The 18,133-nt window shown below is 50.5% G+C and overlaps 6 protein-coding genes across 6 annotated transcripts; 5 read left to right on the top strand and 1 right to left on the bottom strand.

The window, feature by feature from the left end:
* The first annotated feature begins 290 nt into the window (after positions 1–290).
* On the top strand, positions 291–2,088 carry BKA67DRAFT_566931 (meiotically up-regulated gene 113-domain-containing protein). Its single transcript, XM_046102938.1, has one exon. It carries the CDS (start codon positions 600–602, stop codon positions 1,884–1,886), a length of 1,287 nt encoding a protein of 428 aa, XP_045956852.1. The 5' UTR covers positions 291–599; the 3' UTR covers positions 1,887–2,088.
* Positions 2,089–3,922: 1,834 nt separating this feature from the next.
* On the top strand, positions 3,923–5,124 carry BKA67DRAFT_536307 (uncharacterized protein; the record flags this gene model as incomplete). Its single annotated transcript, XM_046100137.1, has 3 exons — positions 3,923–4,012; positions 4,094–4,324; positions 4,360–5,124. The coding sequence occupies 3 exons, from the start codon at positions 3,923–3,925 to the stop codon at positions 5,122–5,124; spliced, it is 1,086 nt and encodes a 361-aa protein (XP_045956851.1).
* Positions 5,125–5,626: 502 nt separating this feature from the next.
* BKA67DRAFT_659272 (uncharacterized protein) lies at positions 5,627–6,091 on the top strand (the record flags this gene model as incomplete). The annotated part of the gene is made up of 1 exon (XM_046107416.1): positions 5,627–6,091. One exon carries the CDS (start codon positions 5,627–5,629, stop codon positions 6,089–6,091), a length of 465 nt encoding a protein of 154 aa, XP_045956850.1.
* Positions 6,092–6,478: 387 nt separating this feature from the next.
* BKA67DRAFT_592896 (Retinoic acid induced 16-like protein-domain-containing protein) lies at positions 6,479–9,579 on the bottom strand (the record flags this gene model as incomplete). Its single annotated transcript, XM_046104876.1, has 4 exons — positions 6,479–8,336; positions 8,382–9,328; positions 9,383–9,490; positions 9,571–9,579. 4 exons carry the CDS (start codon positions 9,577–9,579, stop codon positions 6,479–6,481), a joined length of 2,922 nt encoding a protein of 973 aa, XP_045956849.1.
* A 2,019-nt stretch (positions 9,580–11,598) lies between these two features.
* On the top strand, positions 11,599–13,925 carry BKA67DRAFT_646643 (Alpha/Beta hydrolase protein). The gene is made up of 3 exons (XM_046105916.1): positions 11,599–12,597; positions 12,652–12,901; positions 12,957–13,925. The coding sequence occupies exons 1-3, from the start codon at positions 11,816–11,818 to the stop codon at positions 13,803–13,805; spliced, it is 1,881 nt and encodes a 626-aa protein (XP_045956848.1). The 5' UTR covers positions 11,599–11,815; the 3' UTR covers positions 13,806–13,925.
* A 359-nt stretch (positions 13,926–14,284) lies between these two features.
* Positions 14,285–16,769, top strand: BKA67DRAFT_294035 (uncharacterized protein). Its single transcript, XM_046096029.1, has 5 exons — positions 14,285–14,465; positions 14,522–14,649; positions 14,706–16,064; positions 16,113–16,380; positions 16,444–16,769. The coding sequence occupies exons 1-5, from the start codon at positions 14,403–14,405 to the stop codon at positions 16,687–16,689; spliced, it is 2,064 nt and encodes a 687-aa protein (XP_045956847.1). The 5' UTR covers positions 14,285–14,402; the 3' UTR covers positions 16,690–16,769.
* The last annotated feature ends 1,364 nt before the right edge of the window (positions 16,770–18,133 follow it).

Genomic DNA, 18,133 nt, shown 5'->3' with positions numbered 1-18,133 from the left:
ATCCACGGCATTATTATCAAAGAGTTTTGTCTCGTTCTCACAAATGCCACGGTCTACTAGATGGGCAACGAAGACGAGTACAGACGAGCGTATATTGTTACGGTACGTACTTGTGACTTGATTGGTAGATACAACGCTGCACAGTCACTTACGATATGCATGCATCAGGCATGTAGGGGCGAGTCGGAGACAAGCTCTGTGGCTGAATGCCAAGCCACAGTCCGCAGCAGCGGCCATCTCCACAGCCGCAGCCTTGGACTCGTCGCGCTTCTCGAGTGAGAAGTGAGGACCTCATGACATGGAGCCCAACCCCCTCCAATAAACGCTTGACTGACGTCGAGTTATCCACGATCCGAAACGCAACAGGGAATCACGCTGGCTGTGGATGCGTGGATTCCACTCAACGGCTGTGACTTATGGATACTCAGACCTAACGTTATTTTCTATAGATTGTTCCTGGATTCCGAGTCTCTCTCATCTAAACTTGATTGTAAACACTGCATCCTTCGTTATGCTTGTTAGTTGACATTCGCTATAAACATTCGTTTCTACAAAAACCATACGAGCTAAGAATCCGGGAACAATCTTGAACTATAACAATGCCATTTATACCCAACACCCCCGAGTCACTGATTGCACGTTCCGACTCTAAGAACCCAGACACGACATGTCGAGGCGTCACCGGGAGCGGACGCCCCTGTCGGCGTCCACTCGCTGCCTCCCCGTCTGCTTCGCCAGCCTCGTCGCACATGCAGGTGCCCAAGAAGCAGCAGCTCCGCGTTGATGATCCTGCCGATCCCGAATCCTACTGCTGGCAACACAAAGATCAGGCGAGCTTGTCTGCTCAGTCCAGCCCTGGCCCGAGGACGAACACGACTCCAATCCTCGAACAACGGGAAAGCTTGGATACCCTATTCGATAGACTGGGAATAGTAGAGGCGCAGCAGAAGAAGAAGAAGAAGTCTGGAAAAGATGGAAGGACCTCAAGCAGTGGAAGCAATGGCCACGCCGGCGACAAGATCACCCAGACTGCATCGGGGAACTTGGAGAAGCCTCCGAGGCGGAAGAAGAAGCAGTCCACGTTTTGCTGTTGCTTCACAATCCCAACCTTTGAGGAGGAAAGGCCTGCGAGGCCGAAACCTAAGCCCTTACAATCTGCGCCGGCGGCAGTAGGAGGTTCCGCCAAGTTACCATCTGGCCAGTTTCTCGCGCCATCCTCGGCCGGGCCGCGACCAAGCGTTGGCAACTCCTCTAGACGCTCCTCTGCCATGTCGCAAACGTCGCAGTATCTTTCGCTTATCCCGCCGCACGCTTCGCCTCAGACGGCATCGCAGCTCATGGCCGAGCTCGCGAAGCCGATATCACAGCAAGACGAGGCCGGCTACATCTACATATTCTGGCTTACCCCCGAGTCTCAGCCGAAGACTCCACCGGTCGAAGCTGCCCGGGACCTGCTTTCGCCTCCGCCTGCACGCGGGAGCGGACGGCAAAGACGGACAAGCGACGTGTTGCAGTCTTATGCGGGCCAGGGAGACGGCACCTCCAAGACAATGCTGCTCAAAATCGGACGGGCAAACAATGTTCAACGACGCCTGAACGAGTGGACGCGCCAGTGCGGTTTTAATATTTCCCTCATTCGGTACTATCCCTATGTATCGAGCACCACGCCCTCCACACCACGAAAGATGCCGCATAGTCACAAAGTGGAGCGCTTGATCCATATCGAGCTTGCGGGTGCCGGACTTCGGGTCAGCGACAAAGGAAACTGCGAATCTTGCGGCAAAGCGCACAAGGAGTGGTTTGAGGTCGATGCAACACGCAAGGGTATCGAGACCGTGGACGAGGCAGTCCGGCGGTGGTCGGACTGGGACGAAGGGAGGGCTTAATTGAGGTTTGTATTTCCCACTTAGTGGTGCATTGGGCGGGCGTTTTGGGGACATAGACCATTGGCGCACATTGAGTGCAGGACTCATCATCATCATCATCATCACCACCGATACAATCGGCAGTGGTTACTGGTTAGCATTAGATATATAAATATGAGAAAATATCAACTAAGCAGTGCTTCCAACAACAGCAAACATGGCAAAGTGCCGTGACAAGACTCATTAGAACCGACACTCATCCGACTGGTTCTAAAGGGACAACTGCAGTGCCGACCAATGACTCGCCCGAATTAGTGTCACACTTCCTCGTGTCAAAATATTTGCGTGTTGTGAGACAGCGTGCGATACTGCACAATGTATCCTTGAATTTAGTTGAAGGCTCCGCAAGCTAGGCATCATCTTCAGCCAATATCGATAAGCGACCTATTCAAACCACGGGTCCAGTTATTAGGGACTGAAGACGGGAATAAAGTACAAACTCAAGAGGGAGACAACATCTAAAAGAGGATATATCGGGACTGCAGCTGGACAGGGTTGCGTTATCCAGCACTGCCTTCAGCTCATAGGTCATCTGGCGCCAATGAATTCCGGCGCCAAGGACCGAGAACAGTCAAGAAACCTGATTTTGTAGCCTTCATGGTACCACAACCTTAGTTCAATCAGGTAAGAAACACTCGTCAGCATTGTTCGTACACGAAAGTAGCTAGATTCACGAATTTTTTGTCAACACCCATTGCAGTAGTGGCCGCAAGAATTTGTCGGCGAAAAGTCTTCTAATTCCGACATCAGATCAGTAATGAAGCGCAAGGTCACTATGGTATCGAGCCTAGAAAAAGGCAGATGGGGCGAGTTCGTTCGAGGAGGAGGTAGAACTGGCTCGGAGCTCAACATCGCGGGGAAACAACCATACAATCGACTCGGTACTTGCCCCGTTACCTTCTCCAACCCTACATACCATAGTAGATTTCTAGCTGAGAATGGTCATGACCACTATAGTCCACTGTGTTGACCCTGTCAACGGTTTCAACCACAACACACAACTGTACTTCCATTCTGATTTACCCTCTGTATATGAGTACCAGTGCGATGTTGGAATCGACACTATGCGACCTTTATATGCCCAAAAACTGTCCAAGTGCGGATCAGTTCTTATACGGCTCGCTCATCGCCCGTCATGTGTTCTAATCGGTACTGGTTGACAAGGTGGCTCTCACTATTAGCACGACCTCTTGCTTATGACTATTTTTGCATTGGCTGCTTGGTAGAAACGTCGGTCACAACCGTCAGAATAACCAATCGAGACTATGACAAGATGTGATGAATCCATTGGTAGACCGATCTTGATGGACACTCTCCCGACGGCGCGAGTTCCATTCCATCGTCTATCGGCGCTATTGAGTTCCCAAACGTTGCAGACAAAAACAAGGCCATGTGACTGGTTACGCTCCCTAGAAAAGGGATCAGAGATAAAATTATCGATAGCAAACCTTCATCATGAACAACCGGCGTGTAGAGGTATACTGAAAAAAGGGGCCCACGAGACGCTTTAGCGTGTTCGGATAATCATCTATTATGATGGATCACAACGATCACTGATATAAGATACTTCTATATGAAGCTATCAATGTGTAAATATACAGGATCTTTCTTTAGTACCACGTTTTTGCGCGAGTATATCTATTTCTTTTAGTAAGTTCTTATCGTTCCAGCCGTATGCTCAGTGGCTCAATTGGAACTTTTGGAAGTGTTGAGACTTTTCAGATCAATCTGCTCAAACACACTTGTCCAGCCGCTTGCGCACTGTTACTTTGTAACTCGGATCAACTCACCATTCGCTTAAATATAAATACAGTGTGCGCCGAGCGAGTGATATCCTTGGGTAACCCGGTCATCAAATATTTCACCTAAGGCATCCACTCTGTTGTAAGCGCCATTCTCGTTCTCATAAATTACAAATACCCTGTACGACGAGCGAGTGATATCTTAATATCTCACCTGAGACATCCACTCTGCCAAGTAACAGATTCATTCTCGACATGGACCAATCCCCTGCTCCTTGCCAGCAACGAGGGCTTATATTCCTCCCCGAAGAGTTGATCATAAAAATCCCGACTCACACTACACCAGTGAGTTTCGCCTGTCTCAGCCAGGCATGCTACATGCTCCGGCGGATCGCGCAAGATGCTGGAATTGAGAATCATTGACAGTACTCGGAGGGCCTTCGATGCATTCTGAAACAGGATAACCACGCCCTTCCACATTGGACTGCCCATGGAGAGCGGGACGTGGCCAGACTAAGTGGCGAGTCTCAAAAGCGGAGCGAAGACTTGGGTCAGATACTAGGAAGGAAACTGCTATGCCAGACTTGCCGAACATATTCGATCTCTGAGAACGATCTCTGCAGAAGCAGGGACAACGCCGGTCTGTTTAAGCCGAAGGTCTGTACTGCAAGTAATTGTATGGTTCGCGGCAGTATTCCATCTCATCCGGCCTGGCTATTCAGGGGCAACGAATGCCCGTCCCAGAATGGGTTCGTTCGGTTCTGTCCACACGTTTTGGCCTCGGGGCAACTGCTCAGGGATGCCACAAAGGCATGGTACACCAGCAGGAGACATTGTCAGACATGGGACATGGAATCGACCTTGGCACCCGTGGTAGAGCTTCCACCGGCGAGGGTACCATTCGGTTCTTCCATCGCGGATCCGATTTTCCGTCCACACTGGAGCCGCAGGACTTCGACGAGTTCTTCACAGTTGACAACATGAAGCACGCTCTCTCCGAATCAAAAATTGCCAACGCCTACGTGTGTCCGCATGTCGCGTCCCGCAACCGACGGCTTCCAAGCATGGTAGAAGCACTTATTCACCAATTGGTGCGTGATGCCCCGATCCTGCTTTCTGAACAGCTCAAGCTGGTGGAAGGCGTTTGCACCGGGGCAGACGCAGACGGGGATGGAGATGGAGACAAGCACAGGCACACCGCGCGCTATTGCGATGCTGGATTCCCCGTGACATGTGAATGTGAGCGCCCTACGAATGCTTGGTTAGCATGGGCCAGAAGGAGTGCGTGGCGGTACGCCTCAGGACATGGTGGAAGACAGCATGATCGGGATCATTCGCAGCGGTTCCCTCCATCACGCTCGTTATTCGCCGGGTTTGTCTGCTGGATAGGGCGACAAGGCGACGTGGCTCGAGGACACTTTGAAGGCCGCGAGCTGTTTTTGGGCAGGACAGACTAAATCGCGGTAAATCGACACTCGCAAGACCATATGCTCCAAGTATCTCCCTCACCCGCTGTACTGTCGTCGCAAACCAGCTCAATCCCCGCAAACTTGCTCAAAACGGACAGAGCCATCAACGCTGATTGGCCGACGGCACCAGACTTGGCGCGAGCTCTTTTGTCCCCCAGCTCCACTCTGCGCCGTAGATCTGGACTTGTGACAATGGATCAAACCTTCTCGGGGGTTTCGTTGATTGAAGTCTCGAGGGGACTTGAAGATCGGATCGTAGGGAAATGGGATTATATAAGTTCACTGATGTGTCTCAGGATGTAGAGTTGGTAGAATTCAGACAACCTGCTGAATACAACCAATCAATCAACCGGTTAATTGCCTTACATACATGGTCTTTGCATATCAAGAGCGTTTTTGCATAGATAGCCATATTCTTCTCTTGAGAGCATAAAACATAGAATCAACATATAAACATATACCCTCACAACCGCCCTCGACCCCCCAAAAGATGTGCGGACCCCAAACCCCGCGCCCGTCACAATCACTAGGCGGAGCCCTAGCAGTCCTCGCCTCTCCGCCATCCTCATCTTCTCCCGCACAACTCCCATTCTCCGGCCATCTGATATTCCACACCATACCCGGCAGATCGAGCTGTGGATCGCGAGCAACCCACGCGACATTCACATCCTCGTCGGACGATGCATCGCTGGAGGGGTGCATGATCGGCATACACGCCGCCGGCGACCTGAGGATGGTCGGGTGTCCCGAGGAGGAAACGATGCTGCACCGCTTCGACTTCAGGAGGGCGCGGCCATCGCTGAGCAGGAGTTGCTCGGCCGAGGTCCTGCTGGACGAGCCGCTCGAGATTGGGGTTGGTGGACGGGGAATCATTGGGCGGAAGGTGTCCGTGTGGAGAGATCGAGGTGGTGGGGAGGGCGTGAGGGTTGCGGAGGGTATTGTTGGGTTCAACTAGGGATTGCAAACAAGGTCGTGTTGTCAATTCTATTCTCTAAACAATAGGGGCGTTTGGTAAATCACGGGCATTAGCGGGCAGGTGTTTTTAAGATATAGAATGATTATCCGGGGGTGATTGAGTCTAACCGTCAAGGCCACCCATCACCTCGAAGTCTATGTATATATATGGTGGTATCGTGCATAATTCATGGTGTTTGAACGCCCCTTTTCTTCCACTGCAGCAAAATTCAACACGCACCCCAACACCTTCAGCGCCGGTTGATGCTACACAATTCATGCTTTGGGGGGAGGGAAAATTGGTTGAGAAAAGCTGCTTTCGGGGGATAGATCTTGTCCGAGTTTGAGATAACAGCGACAGACCGAGAGCTGGGAGATTCGTGTGCCACTATACAAATCGCACTTCGTTGAACATCCCGGCCCTCACCTGCACCAGAGCGGCCAGCTCCAGCAAGAAAGACTGGAAGATGATAACATTTGTGAGAACGTGCGATACAGACGCATCTTCCGCTTCAGTTGGTGTCTGCGTTTCAGTTGGTGCCGCAACCGTTACTTCAGCTGTTGCCTCCGCCGGTGCTTCCGCAGGTATTTTCATCTCCACGCCTTCTTGCGGCGACTCGCCCTGAGCTGGCTGTGCCACATCTTCAACATTTGCTACCGGCACTTCTGACTCGTTGGTGGCAATTGACTTCTTGCCGAAGTCTAAAGGAATAGGCGCTACCTCCAAAGTCGGCAACCTGACTTTTCGCGAGAGAATGCTTTGATCAATAGCCGCAAAAGCAGCCATTTGACTGGCCACCGGGCTATCTCGTCCGGTTGCTTGGCCGCCTGGGGAAAACGATCTTGATAGCCCAGTTCTCGTTGGGCTCTGATGGTTTGTGGGAAATTGCTTTGGTGGTACCGCTATGGGCTTCGAATTTGATATTGTCGAGCCAGTGATTTCTGAGGTGCCGGAAGAACCACTGATGTTGCGACCAGATTCTTTACGACCACGGGGACTGGCAGATCGACTCGGAGTGCCAAGTTCGGATAAGAGGCGTTGAGCGAAGCTTTCCAGTCCGCCAGGCCGGGCTGGTGAGCTAGCTCTTGCTTCGAGACCCGGTCGATCTGGGGCAGGAGTGCCTGTCCCCGAAGTCGTTCGTGCAGGTGCTGGGTTCGCCACTATAGTGTCGGCTGTTTGGAATGCTTCCCGCCGCTGCTGTAAAAGCTCCTCAAATCGCGGGATGGTGTTTTTGAAAGCCACAACCTGATCTGCTACAGTCTCGAGCACCGCCAAAGCTCTGGGCAGTGACGATGTTTGCCACCTCGGCCTCCTCCGGCATAATAGCATCGCCTGTAACTTTTGCGATTCTGAGGTGGAATCCGACGTGGAATCAATAACAGGTTCAGGGAGCACCTCATCGTCATCATCGAAAGAATACTTGTGAGGATGTCGCAGAAGCCAGCCTTCGATAGTAATATACCCACAAACACCAAGGTCGATGATCGTCTCGGTTAAAGATAAGTTCGTCTCGACGGGGTTCAAGAAGAATGTTTCTAGGAGGTCCAGCAAAGAGTTCAGCAGAGGATCCTCCGGGCTCAAGGTATGGTGTGGGACATCCCGTGGTGCGCCCGGTAAGCTGTCTGGTATAGCAGGCAGCTTATGATTGTTGACCGAGACTTTCGGCGCCACTAATTTGAGTGAGCAGGGATGGCCCTCTAGTCGCGACATGGTGTCTTTAACAATGTTATCGTAGATCTCATCGAAGTTGTCTTGCCCTCCAACTGATCCGGCAAGAGTAGTCAAAAACTCAACTTCTTGCTCGTGCGCTCCACGGGTGCGGTGACTGCTACTCCCGTGCACGCCTTCGGTCTGCAACAAAGTGATGACTGCATAGCGATGATGCCGCTTAAGGATGACCGCCAGTAGTTGCAGTGTTACACATACTGTTTGTTGATTCTTCGACTTTAGACACGAATGGATAAGGTCGACCAGATTGAAGAGCAACGGGCTGTAGCCTAGGCCGAGCTTGGAAACTTCCATCATGGTTGCTAGGTCCATGGACTTTCTCTTACGAGCAGCGCTGATTGCTGGTTCCGCCCTTACTGCGACTGGTGCGTCTGCATCGGGCAAAGCCAACAGATAGTGGAGGATCAAGTTGATCATGTCAGGATGGTCAAGTGCTTCTAAGATGCGCTTCAAATAGGTCAGAACAGCGACCGAAGACCCGCCGTCCACGTCGGAGGATTCTAAGAGGGACGGATATCTACATCTGTTAGCGACAGTCTTTTCAGATGACCACTCTACTCACAAAAGTTGCTGTAGGAAGATGACCTGGAAATGTTCCAAGAGGGTGGATTTGACCTCGGTCGACCGACAGTGGTTGAGCACATCCTGCCAGAAGAGAAGATGCGCTAGGAAAGTGTCCAAGTGTAACTTGAAATCGGGCGAGCAGGAGCTGATGATCTCGAAAGTAGAGGAGGGATGCTGATAGTCTGAAAGGGCAAGAACCGGGGGCAGCTCTTGTGGTGGGTGGTCGATAACCAGCTTTCGGCTCAACTGACTATACAGGGCACCGAGACCGGTTGCCATCAGCGTCGACAGATCACTCTCGACTATCCATTGTTCCAGGGCAGCTGAGTTAGAGGCCGACTCGATGATGTAGAGCAGACCTGTGCGAGCAAAGTCTCCCACTTTTCCTTCATGATGAATGTAGTCCATGAGTAGGTAGAAGAGGGGGAAGTCTTGCTTCTGGGTCTTGCCGGCAAACTTTTCCCGCTGAGCTCTCGGGTCTTCCTGTTGCGGGTTGGGGCCAGAGCCATGTTGATGCGACTTGAACCATGCGGGAAGAATATGAGGCTCTAGTCTGATCTTGGTGGTGATGTTAAAGGCCAACTCGACGACCCTGACTTCTGTTTCTGCGGCTAGCCGTATGCTGTTGGCACCGGTGATGCGAACGAGCAGGTTGGTCAAGCTTGCGGAGAAGGCTTCGTTCTCGACAAAGGCCTCCTCCTCGCTCTCGATGAGGGTGGCGAAGAAGGAGACGGCCTCCTTGATGATCCACTCGTTGTAGGATGTGGTGGCTATCTTGCCTATGGGTACGTATATCTGTTTCGCGGCGGAGAAGGAAATGCACGGGTGCGGAAGTGGTCGGCGGGACTCGTCGGCAAGGATGTTGGTGAGCTCCTGAAGTCGGATCTCGAGGTTCTCGGCGGCATCGACGTCTTTGGCAATGTTGGACGTGTTTCTCCAGATGTGCTGATGTTGCAGTTAGAGGGAATCGGTTGGTAAACGGCAGACGGTTCATCTCACCAGTAACTGGCTGTACTCCTTCTCGAAACGCTGTCGTCTCCTGATGGGATCTCTGGTGGCATCCTTGTTGGAGCCGCCCGACGATAACGGGGCTATGATGCGTGACCACTATTGATTGTCATGTTCAGTTCGATTCAGTTCAAGCATCTGGACAGTGAGCGCGTCGTTGGAGCCCCGGAGACACGTACAAAATCCATGGTGAATACGGCATCATTGCTCGTGATGTGCGACGAAAGATGCTGCTCAGGACAAGTCCGGATCGAGCTCCATTTCGCATTGAAATCGGATGTCTGAGATGCCCCCCAACTGACTGAGATGCTTGCCGTATGTTGATTAGCCGGGGCCTCATCTGGACCCTGTTTTAATGTTCCATGTTAATGCAAATGCAAATGCAAATGCGAATGCAGTCGCGGGCTTGGCGCAATGTGGCACTTGCTCACAATAAACTGTGGCGCACGTACGGATCCGTAGAGATGTACACCGTTCCCTTCACTTGTGGCGCCTGCGGTTTGGCAAGACCTCGAGATCAGCCGCTTGCACGTAAAGCACCATCCCCGTTGAGGTTTGAGCTTTCGCATTGATGTCTCACGGCAACTGACATCCAAAAGCCCCGGAATCCACCTGAAATGACCCTCATTATCAAGGCAGGGCCATTACCTACAGTAGGCAGCATGATGAACTGATCAGCGTCGACGCAATACAATTGTTGGTGATCCAACGACATTCCAGGAGGTGGGCTTGAGCGCCCAACGAATAACGTCTTGTGAGAAAGAATCTCTGCCTTTTCGCATGCCAGGAAGATATACGAATCTGTAGAGACCACCTGGCTCCATGTGGTGGTTCATGCACGAATACTTTTGAACTGTTATTCGATTAACGAAATTTAGTGTATGCAGATCGTTGGCTCAATGGAAGCACAAGCACTAGCCATGCTCTCCGGGGCGTTATGGTAATTGATCTACCACGTTCAAGCCCAGACAAATCACAGGTCGATTGCAGTGGACTCCCGTTTATGTCGTGTATAGTTAGATCAAGGCTATGCACTCGTATCAGTCAATGAGACCCTTGAAGAGACCTTTGCGGCACAATTTAAGACAACAAGCGGCTACTTTTATAGCCAATTGGTGTTAGTGTATATACAGCTTCATACACTTTTGTCTCCAGAGCTTGTCCACGTTTAAGCCATTCATTAAGCAAGATACATACGACGCATAACACGGTCTATTATTGAAAATTAAAATCTATAGGGTAACCATTTTCTTCGCATATATATATATATATTGCAATCAAACTCATTAACAAAAGTAATGACTGATTTATGTTGCGACCTAGCCTTGTCCTACCCAGGTAATCTCACGATGGGAAGAGAGGGCTTCGTGCCCTTAAGGTCCGATCAGTAAAAGTTGAGAAGACATCCTTATTCTTTAGAACTACATATCACGTCCGAAAGCTGTAATGTATTCACCGTCTTCTTGTATGAGTCATATGACTCACGAACTGCTGTCTTCTCAACTGCATTAGTTGAACATCATGTCCGGGGTATAGTCTATTCTTGCCCCACCTTCGACGACGAAGCGTGGGCAGCAAGGAACCTTCAGAGTTCCGACTGTTTGAATTTGGAATTGGCACATAGGTACGAAACCCCAGCTGCTACCCACCACCGTCCATACATAAGAACGTAATGCTGTGTCACCCCAAGACGAGGTTTACATTCACCATTTCGTCGTTCTCTGGTGGAACCAGGGCTCTATATGTTACTGTAATTATCCAACCCCGCAAGAAAAAGCGCGGCTGGTACAGCTGCATCTGCAAGCACTATCACGCCAAAACCCCCCCAAAGCTGTAGAGTCCCGACTACGCCCGAATCAGAGCTTGCAGAGCTTCGGGTCTGCAGTAGTCTCTATTATCAGTCGAGCTATGGCGACCATACAAGACCAGCTACCGAATTACACCTGCATGAAAGTGATGCTCCATCCATTTTCACCTTGTGGTTCGTCGAGCTTCGCACCGCATAGGCCTAGCGTCCTCGCCCCCTTGCACAACCTATTGGGGCTGAGCTGTCCAGCACCAGCGAATCACAGCCCGTAGGCGTGCCTTTTCTGGGATGCAGGTCTGTAAGCGGCAAGGCACACCCGCTGCAAAACGACCGGCGCCGGTAAGCTTCACAGGGCTTCAGCGCTTCCATGCTGCCATTTTGCTGTAGCCCGTTTTTTAAACTCATTTATAGCCACATTCTGGGCGGAATGCTTTGTCACTCTCGTAGATCTTTAGCCTCGCCTCGTGAGAACACCGCAGTGCACTGTAAATCGAATCGTCATCTGTGCTGGATCGGGGCAGTGCTTTACTTGTTAGCTCTCAGCTGCAATACACCGGACTTGCCTGAATTTCCAGATCTCAACGCTTTCATGCAGGGTCTCAAACTAGCTCAACACCATGGGATTCTTCGGATCCAAGAAACGGCGACAAGCACCGTCGTCGCCTCCGGCACCGAAAGTCGATCATCTAGGATATGTTGTAGGACAATCAAACCTGCCTCATCCACCTCCTGAGCGACGATGCCAACCTCAAACTCAAACTCAACCCCAACCCCAGCCACAGAACAATGTGCAAACACTTCAGCCTGCAGGTTATGTGCCGTCACCACCTGGTTGGAATGCTCACCATAACACTCTTCCACCACCATATCAGGAGCAAAGGCCTTATGGACCAATCATAGTAAATCAGCATTACTACCTCAATCCCCCTCCTTCTCATCATTCAAGTTGCACATCAAACCCTCTTGGAAAACTCCATCTAGGTTCTGTAGTAGATCTGGCAACCCAGATTGTTCCAGTCAATGTTGTGCACCAGGTCTTCGACGATGGCCTGCCAAGATGGCACTGTCACGCAACACAATTCCTCAACCAGGGCGCTGCACTTTACGACCAGATCCAAACAAAATTCAATGACGTGATGACTTCGATTGACTGTGAGCGATTCGCTGGGAACGAAAAGGACCTGTTCCAATACCAGAGCACGCCTTCGCTTCTATCACGCGCCTCCTCGCCGCCCTCTCCGCCGCTAGAACGAGGGCAGCCGAAGAAGCGCAGTAAGAAGGATGCACCTAAAGGGCAGACTACAGCTGTCGCATCGTCGATGATTTCAGGGGGCTATTTTGCCAAGGTAGAGTTATATGCAAACTCCCGGTTGCCAATGGATCTCCCTCCTCTGCGACTGTAAGAAGCCAATCCTCATTCCGCAGCCGATCCTCAACTTACTGATCGTTACAGGTATATCCCAACGTGGCCTCTCATTTGTTTAGCGGCGCAATATTCAGAACGAGTTTATGAGAGAGCAAGAGGCGCCGAACGCGATGCGCATGTGGACGCGGACTGGCGGACAGGCACAAAGGCAATGTGCATCAAGTCCGTTCCCATGGATCACATGCACACTATTGTATTTGCGATACGTGGAACCGCAACTTTTATGGACTGGGCTGTAAACCTCAATACTGCGCCGACATCACCCACCGGCTTTTTGGTGGGTAGCATTGCAAATGTTCGTGCGTAGATCTTCAACTGACAATGTGGTATAGGATGATGCTAGCAACTTTTGTCACGCAGGCTTCTTGTCCGCTGCCAAAAAGATGATAAAGCCAGTTGCAGCACGTTTACGTCAGCTGTTGGAGGAAAACCCGAATCGCTCGTCCTATTCCCTGCTCATTACTGGACATTCAGCTGGAGGCGCTATTGCATCGCTGCTCTACTCGCATATGCTTTCAATATCACAGGCAGCCACATCAGAATTGAACATTCTGACAGGCTGTTTTAAGCGGGTGCACTGTATCACTTTCGGCACCCCGCCCGTCTCGCTTCTCCCATTAGCAAAGCCAGATCGTGCAGAGTTGAAGAAGTCCTTGTTCTTGAGTTTTATCAACGAGGGCGATCCAGTGGCGCGAGCTGACAAGGCGTACGTCAAGAGCCTCCTTGAGCTCTTCGCAACCCCTGCTCCTGGAGACAAGCAGTTGAAGAAGTCTAGCGAGAAGCTTCTCACTCCCCCGCCAAGTCCGCCATTGAAGCACAGCAAGCCGAAGGATAAAAAGTCCAAGTCAACACTGCCGTCCAAAACTTCAAAAGCGTCGGTAAAGCCACCGCAGACGAAACCACCAAAGCCAGTCTGGAAGTTGCCTCCAAGCACCTTGAGCAATGCAGGCCGACTTGTGGTTCTTCGATCCGGTGATCCTAAGGCGAAAATCAAGACGAAGAAGACAGTCGAAGAGCGATTGAACGAAGGTGTCGTTGCGCAGGTCACCAATGATGAACAGCTGAGGGGCGTGGTCTGGGGCGATCCAGTATGCCACGTTATGAGGTTATATGCAGGACGAATTGAGACTTTGGCGGTGGGCGCAGTGACCGCTAGGGGTTACTTGAGACAACTTGTGTAGGGTCCTCGGAATCTCATGAGGCGTTTTGTTTTTGGACATTTATGATACCATTTGATTTGGCGGTTTGGTGGAAAAGAAATACGAGTTTACGACTTTATGATAGCAATTTATTTCACTGATTCCAAACAAAAAACCTGTTTCAACGTCACATAGATAATTCACGGAGCTACAATGGATTCCCGATAAACTTCCAGTACTAGGATACGGAGTAAATCTTGAATGTTATAAAATTCGATAGGTGCTTTTCAGTAATAGCCCGTTTAGTAACATGAGATAAAATGGGCGATCCCAATTGGGCCGGTAAGCATTCAAGTTTACGTGACTTCGTAGATTTTTATATCCGTAGCTTGTAAGCTTGTGGACGTCCTTGTCCCAAGACCCGAGTCACGCAGAAGCAGGTATGGCCAATAGGATCAAAGTGGATCTGTAGAAATAACTCTCTCGGAAGGAATCAGCGTCCGACGAGTGGTGTTCTTGGTGAAGCGCGCAGTCAAGCCGAACACACATCGTCACATTCATATTCACACGATCATTCAATTCGTTCAATTCATCAAATCTTCATGTAGAACAAACCTGTCTTCATCGACCACCGGGAACATGGTTGGTGATGGCGGGGTTGATAAGCCCCGGCGGCAGCGGCACATGGCTCGAGTGAATCAGGTACGCCAAACTCCCCTCCGATTGTATCTGCCCAGTCACTGATCGCATCTCTGTAGGCCTGTCTTCGCTGCAAAATGAAGAAAATTCGCTGTGACGGTAAAACACCGACATGCACCACCTGTGGGAAACTTGAAGCACAGTGTGAGTATGCTCCGCTCCAGAAGAAGAGAGGACCGGGGAAAAGGTGCGTAGGCTGCTCGCGGTATGACATTGAATCATGAGAGCTGATAGTGTCTCCAGCAAGCAGTATATTCAAGACTTGGAGAGCCGCTTGGCGGATATGCAGAACTCACTTCAGCGAACCGCAGTGTCCCAGACAGGAGCTTCCATTGGAAGCACACCCCTCCAGGCCGAGCGTGAAAATCAGCCCGCAGAGAGCGCCAATATATCCGTAGTGGAATCTTCAAGTCAGCCGTCCAAGTCCATAACGGTCTCGAAATCCCCAGATCCCATCCAACAGCAAATCCGCGCAGCCGTTTTTCCATCCAAAAACGCGGATATTTTCCAAGTCATCAGAAAACGCGTGAAGAACCTGAAAGAGCACATTCGATTCGAGAAGTTTCAGTCGCAGGTATTTGCTCCCCTGAATTCAGCACAGCCAAATGAAGACTACATGGGACCCATCTTTGACGAGGTCATCGCCCCTTACCCACTGTTTGAGTGGGCGTCGTTCGAGGCTAAGTTGAACGACCCGAACTCCTTCGCCGACACAGCATGGCGAGCATGTGTCTACGTTGTGCTTTCTCTGACGACCTGCTTCAGGGCAGCAAATACCGCATTCGAACATCTACACGGCGGAGCATGGGCGTATTTCAAGACTGCCTTTGGGATGCTCCCGGAGCTCATGGTGCGAGGTAGTGATCTAGATGCCGTAGAAGCCGTTACTGTGATGGCCATGTTCGCGAAGACCTCGCCCGATACGCAGACTCTCTCGGTCCTCATAAACTCCGCGACCCATATCTACCAGATGCTGCACATGCGCGGTGGAAGACCATCAGCTTCCCCCGACCCCATCGAAGCTCGACGGCGACTCCGCGTGTCTGCTGCGTTATGTGCGCTCAGCCAGGAGCTCAGCTGCAGGTATGGAGTGCCGCCAAGCATGGGTGTCGAGAATCTTGAGGCTGGCCTCACGGAGGTAGATGGTGCGGAAACGCCCATGTCAAAAGCATTTTACAAGCGAGCCAAGCTGGTGATTATCCACTCCGAGATCTACATGCGACTATATGGTAGCCAGAGGACCCGTCAGACGAGACAGAAGTTGTTTGAAATAGTTTGCGAGCTCGAGATTCGCCTGATACAATGGAGAAAGGATTTATGGCCCGCGATGGACACAGATCCTGACGTGTCAATCTTTGCTGACCTAGATAAAGCCATGACGATTCATATTATCGATTTATATCTGGCGGACCATAATGGTATCCAGTTGATGCAATGGACGTTAAGGGGGTTCCGAACGGGTACTGCGACGGGTCCACCGCGTGTTGTACTTGGCGACGATCAACAGGGTATGGCAATTTCGAGGATCAGATCCGCGAAGTCGGCCAAAGCTACACTATCTCTAATCGTGGCCCTAGATTGGGTACCATTTGCTACTCTATGGTAAGACTCTCGGGGCGTCAGTAACTTATATGAGTCTAACGTGACCAGGTCTCTACTGGGCTATTTTGTCTCCGCAGTTGTCATTTTGTTTGCAGTTGCGGTGGATCAACCTGCTGCACCAGAGGCGAATTCGCATACCTCGGCATTGGAGAAGTTTGTAGTATCTCTCGGGCTCATCACGAGAGAGCACAGTTTCGACCTGAAAATGATGCTATCATTTTGCGCACAGCTGACGCGCATCGCGCGAGGCGCTATAGAAAAATCCACCGAGGCGCCGGCATCTTCACAGACTACTCAATTGGCCGAACGGGCACAGGTAAGCGCTTCATATTGCTCTAGATCTAGCTCGCCAATTCTAAAAGAACTGACATTATTCTAGACAGTTCTGAGGCTCATCGACGAGGCGGCCTCTCCTATGTCGTTGATGCACAACTTCATGGGCAACGTAAAGAACAAAGACTACGACATCGCAGCGACCCTTGCCGAAGAGCTGGGAATCCCCTGGAGCCCAACGCAGCGTTATGGGCCTTTTGTACCAGAGTCGCTGATGCCTGAATCTTATGCATTTGATTTCGAAAACTCGATGGATCCACCCATCTGTGGGAGTGTATTAGCAGGTGCTTGAGGCTGTCGTTTCGATTACTACCTACGTGCACAATGAACTTGAGAATCATCTTTTGGGTTGTAAAGAGCCGCTGAAGAAGATTATTCATAGCTAACAGAGAAGGAAAATTCAAAAATATGCACAAATCATCATATTTGCCATATTATTTATGGCTTCATAATTAATCCTTGGGGGGCTCAAGATGCCGTCGGGTCCCGCGTAATCTCACGACAGGCCGCCGGTGTGTACGTACATAATTATGAAGTCCATGAAACCGTTCTGGTGCAAGCCAGAGTGCCGACAAAAGACGGCGGTCTGCTGGTACTGTACTGCTTGTCAAGGACATCGCTAGCGCCACCACCAAGAATACTCGTTGGATCAATGTGATTGGCGCTATATGATGGATATTATTTCTTTATGAGAAGGGCAAGTTACACATGACGATGGACAAGTTGGAGCACTGGTCGAACAGGCCGAGACCCTTTTGTTCAGGTTGGGTCAGGCCCTGTGAGGTTGCTGCAGGTACTGGTACCCGTTAGGTATAAGTACATCTCGTACTACATGCTTGCCGTCTAGACTGGCACTCCGGCCTGCACGATGATGTCATCCTCAGCATCGGACTGAGAACCGAGAACGGGTCGCATTTGCGATAGCAATAGAGGCAGCGATGACGAGCTTGGCGAAGTACATATTGATGATTTATCCTGGCTTTTCTTCTGTGGACAGCTGAAGCCACGACAGAAATTGTGACAGAAATTCAGATAGCATCAGCTGAAGTTGAGTCGTGAGTTTACTGGTTGGATGCTGGTGACGATGAAATGGGATTTTTTTGATTTTTTTTTCATGGACGGAGATCATCCCCAGTTATATGCTGGGCTTTCCCTTCGTGCTCGGCTTGCTCTACTTTTTGCGGTCATATTCTGGTGTCACCTCCGCGTACTCTTCGTCGATAACTGTCAGTGGCATGTCTCCAGTGGAGATTTGCAATTGCAAGAGTTTCAAGGATACTTGGTCTCTTCGAAGAGCCAATGAAGCAGTACTATCTTGATCTTTAACTGAGTAGATAGCCTTCTTACCTGGTCACGCATCCCTGCATCAACATGATATGATGGAGGTCGAAGTAATGACCAACAAAACACTGTGTAATGTGAGAACTAGACTATGGCGCCGCGAATAATTAATAATGTGTGCAACGCCATGAATCTAGTTGCCCCGAAAGATTTTAACAAGCATATATGTTGTTCGGATTGATATTCTCCGGTCTCGTGATGAAAATATTAGTTGGACAATTCGGCGGTATGCGCGGTCATTGGCCCTCTAGGCGCAGGGATAAGACATTCACAAGCGAAATAATATCAGTATGTCTGACTTTTATGTCAAACAATCGCCGTGATGGATACACAAGTATCGTGGTTATCAATAGCCTCAGCTGATTCTAATAAGCTGCTTGTGCAGTTTCACTGAA

The sequence above is a fragment of the Truncatella angustata genome (assembly GCF_020726525.1).
Source record: "Truncatella angustata strain MPI-SDFR-AT-0073 chromosome Unknown BKA67scaffold_5, whole genome shotgun sequence".
In the NCBI taxonomy this organism is placed as follows: Eukaryota; Fungi; Ascomycota; class Sordariomycetes; order Amphisphaeriales; family Sporocadaceae; genus Truncatella; species Truncatella angustata.
The sequence above is the reverse complement of the archived record's forward strand: the minus strand, read 5'-3'. Positions and strand labels throughout refer to the sequence as shown.

Bases quoted from the DNA above. Each gene is read 5' to 3' on its own strand.
- BKA67DRAFT_566931 (XM_046102938.1), top strand. From the start codon at position 600: ATGCCATTTATACCCAACACCCCCGAGTCACTGATTGCACGTTCCGAC.
- BKA67DRAFT_646643 (XM_046105916.1), top strand. From the start codon at position 11,816: ATGGGATTCTTCGGATCCAAGAAACGGCGACAAGCACCGTCGTCGCCT. The intron at 12,598-12,651 runs GTAAGAAGCCAA...TGATCGTTACAG, and splicing joins GATCTCCCTCCTCTGCGACT to GTATATCCCAACGTGGCCTC. The intron at 12,902-12,956 runs GTGGGTAGCATT...AATGTGGTATAG, and splicing joins CATCACCCACCGGCTTTTTG to GATGATGCTAGCAACTTTTG.
- BKA67DRAFT_294035 (XM_046096029.1), top strand. From the start codon at position 14,403: ATGGTTGGTGATGGCGGGGTTGATAAGCCCCGGCGGCAGCGGCACATG. The intron at 14,650-14,705 runs GTGCGTAGGCTG...TAGTGTCTCCAG, and splicing joins AAGAGAGGACCGGGGAAAAG to CAAGCAGTATATTCAAGACT. The intron at 16,381-16,443 runs GTAAGCGCTTCA...ACATTATTCTAG, and splicing joins AATTGGCCGAACGGGCACAG to ACAGTTCTGAGGCTCATCGA.